At 37.2% G+C, this 12514-nt stretch overlaps 2 protein-coding genes across 2 annotated transcripts in view; one reads left to right on the top strand and one right to left on the bottom strand.

Moving 5' to 3' along the window:
* The window catches only part of AK5 (adenylate kinase 5), an 87447-nt gene extending 84944 nt beyond the window's left edge, over positions 1-2503 (top strand). The window contains exon 13 of the mRNA XM_010174419.1: positions 2279-2503. Coding sequence (XP_010172721.1) covers positions 2279-2389 — 111 coding nt within the window. The 3' untranslated portion in view covers positions 2390-2503. The remainder of the gene's footprint in view (positions 1-2278) is intronic.
* Positions 2504-6532: 4029 nt separating this feature from the next.
* ZZZ3 (zinc finger ZZ-type containing 3) overlaps positions 6533-12514 on the bottom strand; it is a 30813-nt gene continuing 24831 nt past the window's right edge. The window contains exons 9-11 of the mRNA XM_010174418.2: positions 9853-9987; positions 7128-7228; positions 6533-6759 (exon numbers count right to left, since the gene is read on the bottom strand). Coding sequence (XP_010172720.1) covers positions 6615-6759; positions 7128-7228; positions 9853-9987 — 381 coding nt within the window. The 3' untranslated portion in view covers positions 6533-6614. The remainder of the gene's footprint in view (positions 6760-7127; positions 7229-9852; positions 9988-12514) is intronic.

The following is a 12514-nucleotide window of genomic DNA, read 5'->3' as shown; positions in this document are numbered from 1 at the left end:
CCCTGTGTGAAGTATATTTTCTGTGGGATAGATATTGGCTTAGCAGTTGAGACAGAAAAATAAGCAGCCTCATAGCAGCTGAAATGTGAGTTTCTAGTTTTATTCTAACTGGAGAAGGTTGGCATTTGGTTCAGAACAGTTCACCGTAGAATCACAGAATGGTTTGGGTTGGAAGGGACCTTAAATATCATCTAGTTCCAACCCCCCTGCCATGAGCAGGGACACCTTCCACTAGACCAGGTTGCTCAAAGCCTCATCCAGCCTGGCCTTGAACACTTCCAGGGAGGGGGCATCCACAGCTTCTCTGGGCAACCTGGGCTGGTGTCTCAACACCCTCACCATTCCCCTTTTCTCTTTGCTACTAGTAAGTAACCACTTCCTGAACCCTTTGTTTCTGTGGCATAGAAAGCTTCTGAAAGACATGCAGCCCTTGTTTAGAACTGACCTTTCTGAGGCACCACCTGCTGCTTCACAAACTGTTGCAGCATGTCCATACTTCAGCATTACACAAAGCAGCAATGTCAGCAAACACCGATGTGACAGCGAGCAAGGGAAGCAAGAGAACTGTGCTTCTGAAAGCTTGCCAAGAGGGGAGAGGATAGTTCAGCTCGGACTGTAAGATCCCCTTCCAGTGAGTCCAAGGGGGTGGAACCCAGTCAAGCATGGCTCCTTAAAGCTTGGCCAGGCTGGTCATTTCCAGTGCTGGAACTGTAGAGCGTGTGGAGGTAGACTGGCTGGGTGTGCCAGCACTTCTGACAGGATGCAACAAGGGACCAAACTTTGCAGCATCTGTGGGTGCCACCAAGAGTGAAACCAAGCTACAGAGCATGAATGCAGTCCCTTGCTGGATCTCTGCAAGGAGCAGCTGCTGACTCCCACACAGGACTTAGTACCGAGGGACTTGAATGTATATTGGGTGCAGTCAAACTGTACAGGAGCTGTCTGCAAGCCAACACCATATCTGAGAAGAATTTCATGGCCTATTTCTAAAATACATTTTTTTGGAGTTTGAAATTCCTTGTATTCTGCAGAACAAAGCGGTGGCAGAAAGTATGATGGTCAGGAATGTCCCCTTTAAACATTGCAATAGTTTGGCATCCAAGTCAGCAACTTGGAGATGAAAATGCAACACATAGTTCAGAAAAACAGGCTTCAGCAAAGTTGTCATTGGTCAGGTTACACATGTGCAAACTGCACGGACGCATGCCTGAAAGACTAAGCATGAGGAGCAGAGAGGAAGCTTGCTTTTGAGTAGAGAATCAAGGCTCTCACCAGGCAGCTGAGAGGAACTGCGTAATTGTCAGGTGCAGTCTGCATGGTGTACGCAGCCAGCATGAAAGCTGCCTCTGTCACTACTGCAAAGGCAATAGACAGCTCTCCTTCCTCAAGGAATGACCTGCAGGACATGCACTGCAAGGGATGGGTGTGAAACTTACCGCTCAGAAAAGCTCAGTGCTACCTGAGTTTTCTAGGGAACACACGGAAGTATTACTGGCTACAATCATCATTCCTCTTTGGTAAAATGCAGCACTTTCTTCCTCAGCACAGGAGAATAAATTGCTCTTGTTGTTGAAGTCCAGTCATGAAAAATAAACTTGAACAGCCTGGAGAACCTCTGGCCAAAACAGAATCTTTGAGGTGTTAAAGAAAAAAATTTTTTCAATGGAAGTGAGTTTTGGTACAACGAAACCAGTGCTGCTGTAAAACACGTGTTGCCCAAAGGTCGTCATAAAACCAGAACCAATTCACCAGGCCTGCAAGGACAAATGCACAGAAACACACAACCACACCAACTTACTGCCATTTGAAAGCTTTTAGGTCAGTCACAGCATTACATGCTCGTGACACTTCAGATGACAAGAAATCAGTTAAGTCACTGCTATTCCTGTCATTAATGGTATGATATCAAAATTATTCTATTGGATTTCTTTTGGACGATATTAAATGTTAAGAGTTTCTAAAAACTTTGGAAACTGTTCTGTATATCAGAGGTGTAATTTTACTTTAAAACATCAGTATTTAGAAGGAGCTTAAGCTCCCTCATTTGCTTAACGTACTTTGCTCCAGATGATGGAGCCAACAGTCTTCTGCCATAAATCTGTGGAAACACAGTGAATAATTTGGTTTATGGAAGCTGCTCCTCTACATCAGGATGCTTGTAACATGAAACAGAACAACTTCTATGTTATATTGGACCAGTTTTTTTGTGCCAATATTTAGATTCTGAGATAATTCTTTGCAACTTAATCAAAACTAACGTTTTCTACCTACTTCCCAGGTTGATGCAGAAGGAACACAGGAGGATGTTTTTCTGGAAGTCTGCAAGACAATTGACTCTTTTCTGAAAAAGGAAGAGGCAGCATTTGCATTTTCAAGAGAAACACAGTAATGTTGTGTACACAACCTCACGTGCACCTGACAGTCATGACGAGCATGCTGTTCAAAGCAATACTGCTTTCTTGAGAGGTATCTGGAATTTGTGCATGTGGTATGTTATTTTAGATGAAATTTTTTTCTCTGTTCTGACAATACACTTGATAGAGAGTGGTCTGTATGCTAACTCTACACTGTATATTGTTTTATTGGTGGTTTGCTCTTCACGGGTTAAAAGCAGCATGGTGAACAGCAGCTGTGGTTTGTGTTTCATGATCTCATACATTTGATTGGGAGTCAGACAGTGCCTGGCCAGCAGTGAGCTCTTCAGCCACTTCATTCACCATTTAGCACATTCACTTTTAAGATTAGTATGTACAAGTTTCCCACTGGTTATTTTCTTTTAATTAAGAGTATTACTTTTTGTGGTATCACTTTCGCTTGTTCTTAGGTTTCAGTGACTAAGATCTGTACTATGTTAGATGCAGCTGTAAGACAGCTGGAATTAGCCAAGCTGGGAGTCAAAATAAACTTTTCACACATCCCTAGAACACTATTACAACAAGAAGCAGAAAAATTAATTGAGGGTGCAGAATGTTGTGGAAGTCAATCAATCCATTATCGTGGAGCAGACACCATTTTTGATACAGCCTTGTTTTCTGCTGGAAATTGCAGGATATTACAAGTGATGACCTCCCAGTTTTGTGAGCTGAGGTGAAAACGACTGTATTGTAGAGTTACCTGTGCAATCCAGTAATTATCCATATTAACAGCAGTTTCACTGTATTAAATTCTACATATAAAGTTGACTATGAGCCAGAATGTATGAAGAAGTCTTTAAATCATATTCAGATGTGCTCCAAATGCAAAACAAAGATCATCATCTCTTGTCCTGTACTGGCACTGACAGAACTTTGGGGGGTGGGGGGCGGGGAGGAAGATGTCAGGGATTATTTTATTCATATTGCTTGCATCTTTAGTAAGCCATTTATCTGTAATATCTGCAAAAAGGTCTGTAAAAATCATATGGTATTTCCATTAAGTTAACCAAAATATTGTGGAGTTTCTTTGGTATTCTGATAGCTAAATAAAAGCTTGTTTGACATTCCTGTAAAGTAGTTGCATCCTCTTACTGGAACTACTGGATGAATTCACAGTTGAAGTGGGTTGCATGACTGCTTTTACTGTCAAAGTTGTACTTCATGCAGCAAATTTGTATTTTTAAAGTTACCTTTCTTGTAATGAAGACATAATACAAATAAAACATACAAAACTGAGGAGTAATGATTTCTGGTACAGTATATGTGGGTTTAATCCTTTTTAAAGCACAGTACAGGACTTGAAAATAGAGCTCAAATCAGCATGCTTACAGAGTATGTCCCTTCTCCAGTCAGGGCAGATTCTTCCATTTTCTTTTTCTTCCTTGGCATTTCCCCTGTAAACGCTAATTCAATTATTTTTTAAGGGACTGTTTTAGATATGTTCTTATCCTTCACATCTTGGATGTTCCTTCTTCCCTGGGTCCTTTCATAGCCTACATTTTACCTCTGATGCTCTAGGAAGTGCTTCTCCAGCCCAGGCCAGTGCCATTAAGTGACCAGTAACGTCTGCAGTACAACAGCTTTAAGCTGTTTCTGGAGTATTTTTTATTACCTCTAATTACAATATAAGTTAAAAAGTGTGGAGTATCATATCTGTGCGGGATGGGAGCAAAGGCAACAATCACCTGCTAGTATTTTTTTTTTTTTTAAATCAAATTACAAAAATTATTTAACACAGTTTCAGTTTAATTTTTCTTTCTGCTTCTTCAGATTTTTTCTGTGGAACAAAACAAAAAAATTCCCATGCTTGATTGGGTGTATGTGCATTAGATATCTATTTGCATATGTTCATAATGTATGCAAGAGAAATAGCTGTATATGCATGCATATGGAAATATAAATATTTATACATATTCAATAAAAAGAGGACTTATCCAAGACACTTCTTGGGTGATTCAGACTATAAATTCTCTTTCTGCTTCTAATCTCATTCACGTTATACCATGGCTTTTTGTTCTTCCCAGGCTATCCTAAATTGATGACTGAGTATTTGCACTTAATCATATTTGCACTAATGTACTTCTGTTATTTTCTTCCAGTATTTTTTTCAGGGTTTCAACAGAAAACAGATTGCCACAGATTCTCTCCCTGATACTACACCTTCACCAACTCTAGCTTCCTATAAACAGCATGAATGATGCGGAAAGCACATTTTTAAATTGTATTAGAGAGCCTCTCAGAGCAGTATCTTTTCCAATTAAAAACTAAAATACATCATGGGAATTTTTGTGTTGTATTTTTTTAAGGTTTATTAAATTTATCTAAGTATACTACATATGTGAGATATGTTTACAGATGATACTTGCTCAGTGTTTTAGTAACTGTACTGTATTACCTTCTAAATATATTAAATGCTTAAAATTATTTTTTTCTGAAGCAAAAAATAACTACACCTAAATTTATTGCAAAACTTAATACTGATCAGTTTATAGTTAAAGTTATTAGGTGCAGCCAGCCAATTATCCTTCTTATTGCCATCTTTTAAAGTCAAATTAATTTCTTTTCCAGCTAATTACTCTGAGTATTCAAGTTTCAAAGCAACTGGAAGTCTATTACAGTTATAAAATAATCAAGTGTTTCTGAATCACAAGCTATACATTTCAATAGAAAATATATTAACTAAAATATGTCACAATAATTACAAAGCTTCTCAGACAATGGTATACAGTGTACCGAGGCTACTGAACTCTGAATTTCTGCGATCTGAAAAAGAACAGTCTGTCAGATAAGAGAAGACTAAAATGCTAATCCTGCAAAAGGCGAAGCGTATCCTAGTAGGCGCAGAGCACCATCAGTTCCCATTGAAATTAACAGCAGAGGAAGGCGCTGGGCATCTTGCAGGTCTGCATAGTGAATATTTGTCTGACCCATTAAAATGTCCTTTTAATGTTTTCCATCTTGATTAAAAAGTGGGAACTACACAGAAAGGAAGTCACAGCAAGCATTCTATATATAAACAGACTGTATCCACATAGTTTATTTCTCACAGTTCTCCTGACAATTGAACATTATTTAAGAACATACTGTATACACAGATAAGAAGAAACATACAAAATGTTTTAAATGATGCACAACAAAATCCAGCAGTATAAAAGAATGCATGTGAACCCTTGCTCACTGCTCAGGCTAAATTTAATCACTGTTTAAATAGTAATAAAAATACAATCTTTCATGGATCTTGTGCAGACTACAAAAGAGGAAAAATTATTACCATATATATGATTTATATTAGGCAGTTTTCTTTGATGAGTTGCACTAACAACTCCAAATACAGAGGCAGAAGGCTGTGTATTTTATTTTAAAGGAGTTAATGTTGAGTATTAGAGACTTTACACAGTTACTACCACTGGCACTTTTCACCATATTTTGTACACATCACATGATCATCTTATATAACATTACATTTAAAAAATATATCTGAGTGACAATTTTATAACATTCACACACCATGAGCTGGTTAAGGAAGCAATGCCACAGTTGCCCCCTGTAGTGCTTCACTGTTGGTAAATAGAGTTCATTGTGGTTAAAAAAAAAAATTAAAATAAAAAAATTGAAAGTCAATGTGATTAAGCAGCTCCGATTTAATAAAGGCCTGTAACCAACCATCGCTGAGACAGTGAGTATTTTTTAGAGTACATCCTAGAAGCAAACACCGTCATTGGTTAAAACCTTGCCTAAAGAAGTCAGTTACTGTGCTGAAAACTATTTCACAACAAAACTGCAAGCTACTAAACTGTTTTTATATAAATACTTCATCTCCTCTGGATCTCATTATAACCAAGTTCTTCAAAGCCTTTGGAATTTACTCTATCTTTAATGTGTGCTCTCAATTCTGGCTCACCCTTTTGTATGTTTTTCTTTTGTGTTTAAACTCACCACCTAAAAATGACTAACGTGGTGAAAGAAAAGTCTCCCAGTGAAACCTTCTGCACACTAGGAATGTTCAGCTGCTGTTCAGTGATCTAGAACCATGACAGCTCAAAGCTGTAGTTTGACAAGTACACCCAGGAAGCTGTCATGCTGTGAGTGACATTTCATGGAAAGCAGAGTCTTTCCAAAATGTGCACAGAATTAACAATGGTGCCATTGTTATTTTTCAAAGAGGATAGTAAGCCCAAGATGGTAGATCTGCTTCCCATGTCATCTATTTGCTGGAAAGTAGTTTGGGTCAAGATAATTGTAACTGGTGCCCTGGGACATGCAGTAGTCTCTGTCTAAAAATGTCTCTGCTCTGTAAATAGGTTCTAACTGATGATCTTCCTTATGAATCTCTGTTTCATGCAGACTGCAAGGGAAAGAAAAAGATAACAGTTTAAAAGTCAGATATTTTCCTTATCTTTAACTTTCAGAAACAGTGATCATAGTAACAGATTCATACCAAATTTAAAACAATTAATTCATAAAGTATCATTCCCCCCACTATTTAACAGTACCAAATCTATCTGTCCACTGTATTAAGAAAAAAAAAAATATACATCCAGAACATGCTTACTAAATATATCTTCCACAAATACATGCTGAAGTACGTTCCACTTCACCCAACACATGAGATGTGTCCTATGCTGGAGCAAAGATTTCTAACATACGCAGTAATTAAGCCACAGAGATATTCAAGCTAATTACAAATAACAGGTAAAAGTGTATGCTGCTCACCAGTCAGAACAAGAATCACAGAAATCCAAGGACATATCTTGAGGGCAGTCTTGGCAGTGCCACCGAACACCCTGGATAGGTTCAATTCCGCAGTTATCACACTGTGAAGCAGATGGGAGAGTATTGAAAAAAAAAGCAACTCTAATCACTTACGTTAGTAATTGTACACACCAACGCACCATATAGAAAGGCATGTATGCAGGTCGATTAATACTAGCCCACACAGCTGAATTCCTCATCACAGACCATAATATATTCATGGATAAAGAACTCCTCATACTGTAGAAGAGGTCCTTCAGAGCCCTGAGGATTGATCAGTCTTTTTCTCTCGCTTTCCTTCCCACTCCCCAAATGCTCCATGTTGACATTATTCTCCTGCTCAACGAAAGCAGACCTAGTCCTGCCTGCAGTCACTGCTTATCCTCACGTGGCTTTAAGAACTGCTGCAACACAATACATGAACGTGATGTTTCTATAATCCCACCATGTGAAATGTCTCAGTACAGTCTGACTTTGCATGGCAGAAGAAAGCAGTGAGACTAGACCAGTAGAGCCTGTTGGGAGGCTGTTGTTCGGCTGCAGATCAGGACATGACAGGTCAGACTGATGCACTTTCAAACTCAGGAGATATGGTAACACATTATAGGTGCGCTGGAACTAAAAGCCAGACGGCTGGGAAGGAAGTGGGACAACACATTCAGGGAAGGAAATAGAAGTATAAAACTAAAGCTGAGCAAGAAGACAAGAACTGAGACAAATCTGGGACAACACAACAGCAGCTAAGTGCAAGAAGAGTATGGCATGAAGAAGAGGAAAAGTACAAATGAAACATCAAGACTGGATGAAATATTCACAATAGCAGAGAAGAGGGGCAGAAATGCAAAGATATTCGATTAAAAAAAAGAAATCTGGAAAATGGGACTCAGAGGCAAGGAGAACTTTTCAAAAACCTGAACTTTGAAGAGTGCTGCAGGGACACAATTGAAAAGGAAAAAGGAATGTAAGAAACAAGCCTGTGCTCCCACAGCTCATCCACCTTCAGAGCCTGAAGTTCTCTCACAGCATCTGTGAAACCCACTCACAGAACAGCTCTTTCCTGGCCACAACTAATCCACTCAGGGTTACACACACCTTGCACCATACAGATTTGTCACAGCTGCATCCCTTCCTTCCACAGATGACTTTCAGAGTTTGAGGGCTGATAATGAGGAGGAACTAAGCATACTCAGAACTTTTATCTGAAAATGTCAAGTTCAGTATAATGCTAAATACTCTAAAAAAATAATTAAAAAAATAAAAATTGAGTCCAGTTATGTCAATTTGAGAACCAAGATAGTGGAAACCCTTGACCTTAATTTCTGTGCTCCAGCTTCCCTCTCTTTCCCCTGTGAAACAGAAATAATACCATGCCTTTCATTTCCTAAGGAAAAAAAAAGTATTTGCAAAGTGCTCTGATATTATAGCAATGAAAGCCATAAAAAGCCCCCCAGGGATTCAATAATTCAACATTCAAAGTAGAGTTTGAATAATGTGTAGGTAAATGAGGCTGAAGGCCATGCAGAACCCAAAGTGTTCTGAATGATTGCTTATTAGGTGAGCTCCATCCAGCCCATGCACTGAGCAAGGCAGCACTGCTGAGGGAAAATAGTATATAATCATGCAATTTCATAGCTTACTATAATGCATAATAAAATCAAATTCAGATTGCAAAGAAACTTTCAAACTTTGAATGTTTGACACTGCATAATGACAATTTACTTTTCAGAGTAATTTTATGTAGAAAAAGCAACTAGCTTGTTACCTAGAAGCTAGAAGTCTGGTCTGCCTGATCAAGGTTTTGAATTTTGGGGAAGAAAATGCCAACTTAAAAAAAAAAAAAAAAGGGGGGGGGGCAAAAATAAAAAGCACCTTGGTGGTCTAACACCATGATTAAGTCTGTCAATGTCAACAAGGCTGTCTTAATTTTCCAGTAATTTTGAACTGAACTTTAAACTGAATATCTTTGCATTGTTATATAAATGGGTATCACAAAATAAATCTAACTGCATAACACTAAACAAGGTGAAGAAACTGTTCTAAGGTAGCAACCAGAAAATCCCTTGCAAACCAGAAAATTTTATTTAGAGAATGCTTTTTCGTTCATGTTGCCTACTAATGGTTGATACTGTGACAACACATTATTTTAACTTAAAGTTTGTTTTCTTAATTTCACATAACTATTGTTTTGCATCCTTGCTTCAAGTTCTGTGAGTTATTACTTGAAAGGATTAGGAAGTTGCTACAAAACAAAAAAATTAATCTAATAGCGTTCTCATTAAAATTCTTTGTCCCTTCTTTGGCCTCAGGTGGAAGCAAAGTACTCCAAATTCATAATCAGAGAATTACCATCAATGAATCACTGTCAAAATAGAGTGTAGTGTCAAATGGAATTCTATACTGATTTAACCTGGCTCTAGAGCTGTATTTTCATAATATGAATGAGGAAAAGACAGTATGCTTACTAATTTCCATATAATATCAGTATTCAGTGAAACCTGAGCTATTGGAGAGAGTGAATTATTTGGGTTGTTTTTATTAAAGAAGATGAGAGAAAGCAGAGACTGAACAGGAACTAAGGAACTAAACCTGCTATATTAAACAAAGCCTTTTTAGGAAATCCAAACCATGTTATCTTTGAAAACTTCTACAGTCCACCACGTAACAGAATAATATCTCTTAAACTCACCTTGAATCCCACATGCTGCACAAATCCACTTTCTGCATGCATCTGCTGGAGTTTCTGTTTCTTCAGTTTTTTAAACTCTAACAGTTCTTTGTATTCAGGTAACTCTCGGTATGTTATTGGAATACTCTCTTCATCCTGTTCATGGTTAAAAATAAATGAGAAACATTATTTGCTTTAGCAATATATTAACTAGTAAGACATATATTCCATATGTCACTATGTATGATTAACTACCTTTGAGAAAATGCTGGCCATATATTCTAACTAACTGGGAAAATATTTTTAAAACCAGCAAAAAAGAGCACATACAGCTAACTTACATTTTATTTTGTATTATTTATACTTTATTATTTGCATTAAAACAAAATACCATTATTCAACAAACAAGTTTCTTCTGGTGAAGAGTCTGGCTGTAGTAAAAATGAGAGAGCAGTGCCTAACTTTAATTCCTAGGTTTTTCCTCATCTTAGGTGCCTAACTGCAATTTGCATATAATCCACTTGTCCATGTATTGTGGGCAAAATGGCAGCTGCAGTAGAAGAGTTGGCTTTTGTCAAAGACAAAGCTAGTTTATTTTATTTTTAAACACATGGCAACAGATATTATACTTGAGGACGGAAATTTCAGGTCAGTTTTATCAAGTTAATTGATATTTCTCTTTATTATTTTGTGGAATGGTATGGAATAATACTAGTCTAATGATAGTTACAATCACCGTTCTGCAGAACTTTCAAAGCTGTAAAAATTTTGAAAACAAAGGACACAATTTACAATTTTAAGAATTTTTGCACAAACTCCGATTTTTACAAGACCCACAAATCAAGAGAGTACCAAGCTTCCATTATATGTGTTTTTTTATTTGAAGACAGTCAATCTTAACAGTAGTAACTTCTCACATTTACCTGTAAGAATAAACAGTGATAAGAAGCATCATTCCATGACTGGAAGAGTGGAAGTTTCAGAGTTATCCAACTCTTTCATCCCCTTACTTCATGCTGTCTCTTAATAGCTTAAGAAAACAGATTGCTATTTTTCCTAAATGAAAAAGTTCGTCTCCCTGCAGGCTTGTGCACACAACTTTGCCAGAGATTTTAACAAATGGTTTTCTCTTTTTAAAGAAACACACCATTTCTGGTTTTTCTCATCCAATTTTCTTCAACAAAGGCTGAAGACCTCCATGTTAGGAGAAGACAGAAGCTCTCATTCTAATTCAGATGCCTGTTTCAAGAAGGCTATTTAATTGTAGCAGCTGTACTTGGTAGATGTCAGCTGTTTTCAAAAGATGACAAGTCTTTATGGATGTAGAGCAGTTTTCAGATTCTATACTAATAGGAACATTCAGTTATGGAAAACAGCTACAAGACAGTAATCAAATTTGTTCTAATGTAGCCTACTCATATCTTTTTATGATCTGTGAAGATTAAAGAATCCCTATTATTTAGTAAGTTTATTAAAGGAAGTGAGAGAAAGCGGCTTGCTCTTTAGTGTTAAATTTCTAAAGGCCTTATCAACTATTTAATTGTAATTATGAACCTATATAAAGGACTAGACTGCAAATGTTCTGAAAAATCAAGGTTAAATGACAAAATTTAATTGCGTGGTGATAAGCTATATTATCTTAATATAAAACAGGGATTCAACTTCCATGCAAATCTCAAAAGCTTTTCTGAGAAAAACTGCCTGGCACAAAGTTACTGTATATTGAATAAACTACGCTACAATGGCTCCCTGTGTGGACACTTCATTCCGGAACAGTAAGTAGTTGTCTTCTGGAATAATTAGACTACTCACAAAATGAAGTAATCATAACTGAAACGTAAATTCCCTCTACTGGGAACAGAGTGTCTTCACTTGGGAATAACTCATTTATACTAAAACAATTTCTCAGCAATGATTATGCCAGACAAGCTGACTGGTAACAGCCAGGGAAAAATCAAATTTTTTACTTACAGGGGAACAGCACCCGGTACTTCCATTGTAAAGAACTCAAAGAAAACCTTTCCTATAATTTCCTTGCTACACTGCATCTCTTTGCCATCATGCTGATGCAAAGTATTTTTCTTCAAGACAGTGACTGTCACTAAGAGACATGGCTTTTATCATTAGAACAGAATCCTGTATGCTCGTTTTGAATATACTTCATGATCCCCTTTTTCTTCCAAATTGCTTCTGTTTTGCATTAATAATGGGGATCTTTTTGGTAACAGCTCACCTATGTCTTTCTACATTACTGCAAGCCAGAAATATATCCATCTGGAAATGCTGCCCTAGTGAATAAAGAAAAGATTAAGCCAAATTTTAAAAAACCCAACAAAACCCAAAAGGGCACAAGTCCACCCTTATCACTGCAAAAGAGTAAACCAGCAGGTCTACCCAAATTAAAATAAATCCCAGTGGATTTATAGTGCCTATATTTATTAGAGTTAGGGCACCATAGCAAAACCAAAATGTTTTAGGAAAATAATCAGAACAGTTAGAAAATATGTGTTTAAAAATGATACAGAATGAAAGAATGTTTGCTCAAAAACAGTTCAATTGAGACAAATAATACTAATCTGCATCTCTCCTAACATGCATTTTTCTTTCCGATACTTCTAAGGTTCTTATTGGAATATGCAAAGTTATCAGGAATGTCTGTAGATGAACCAAAAGACCATCAGAG

This window comes from Antrostomus carolinensis, unplaced genomic scaffold (genome assembly GCF_000700745.2).
Source record: "Antrostomus carolinensis isolate BGI_N321 unplaced genomic scaffold, ASM70074v2 scaffold14128, whole genome shotgun sequence".
Classification (NCBI taxonomy): Eukaryota; Metazoa; Chordata; class Aves; order Caprimulgiformes; family Caprimulgidae; genus Antrostomus; species Antrostomus carolinensis.
This window is presented reverse-complemented; position numbering and strand designations above follow the sequence as displayed.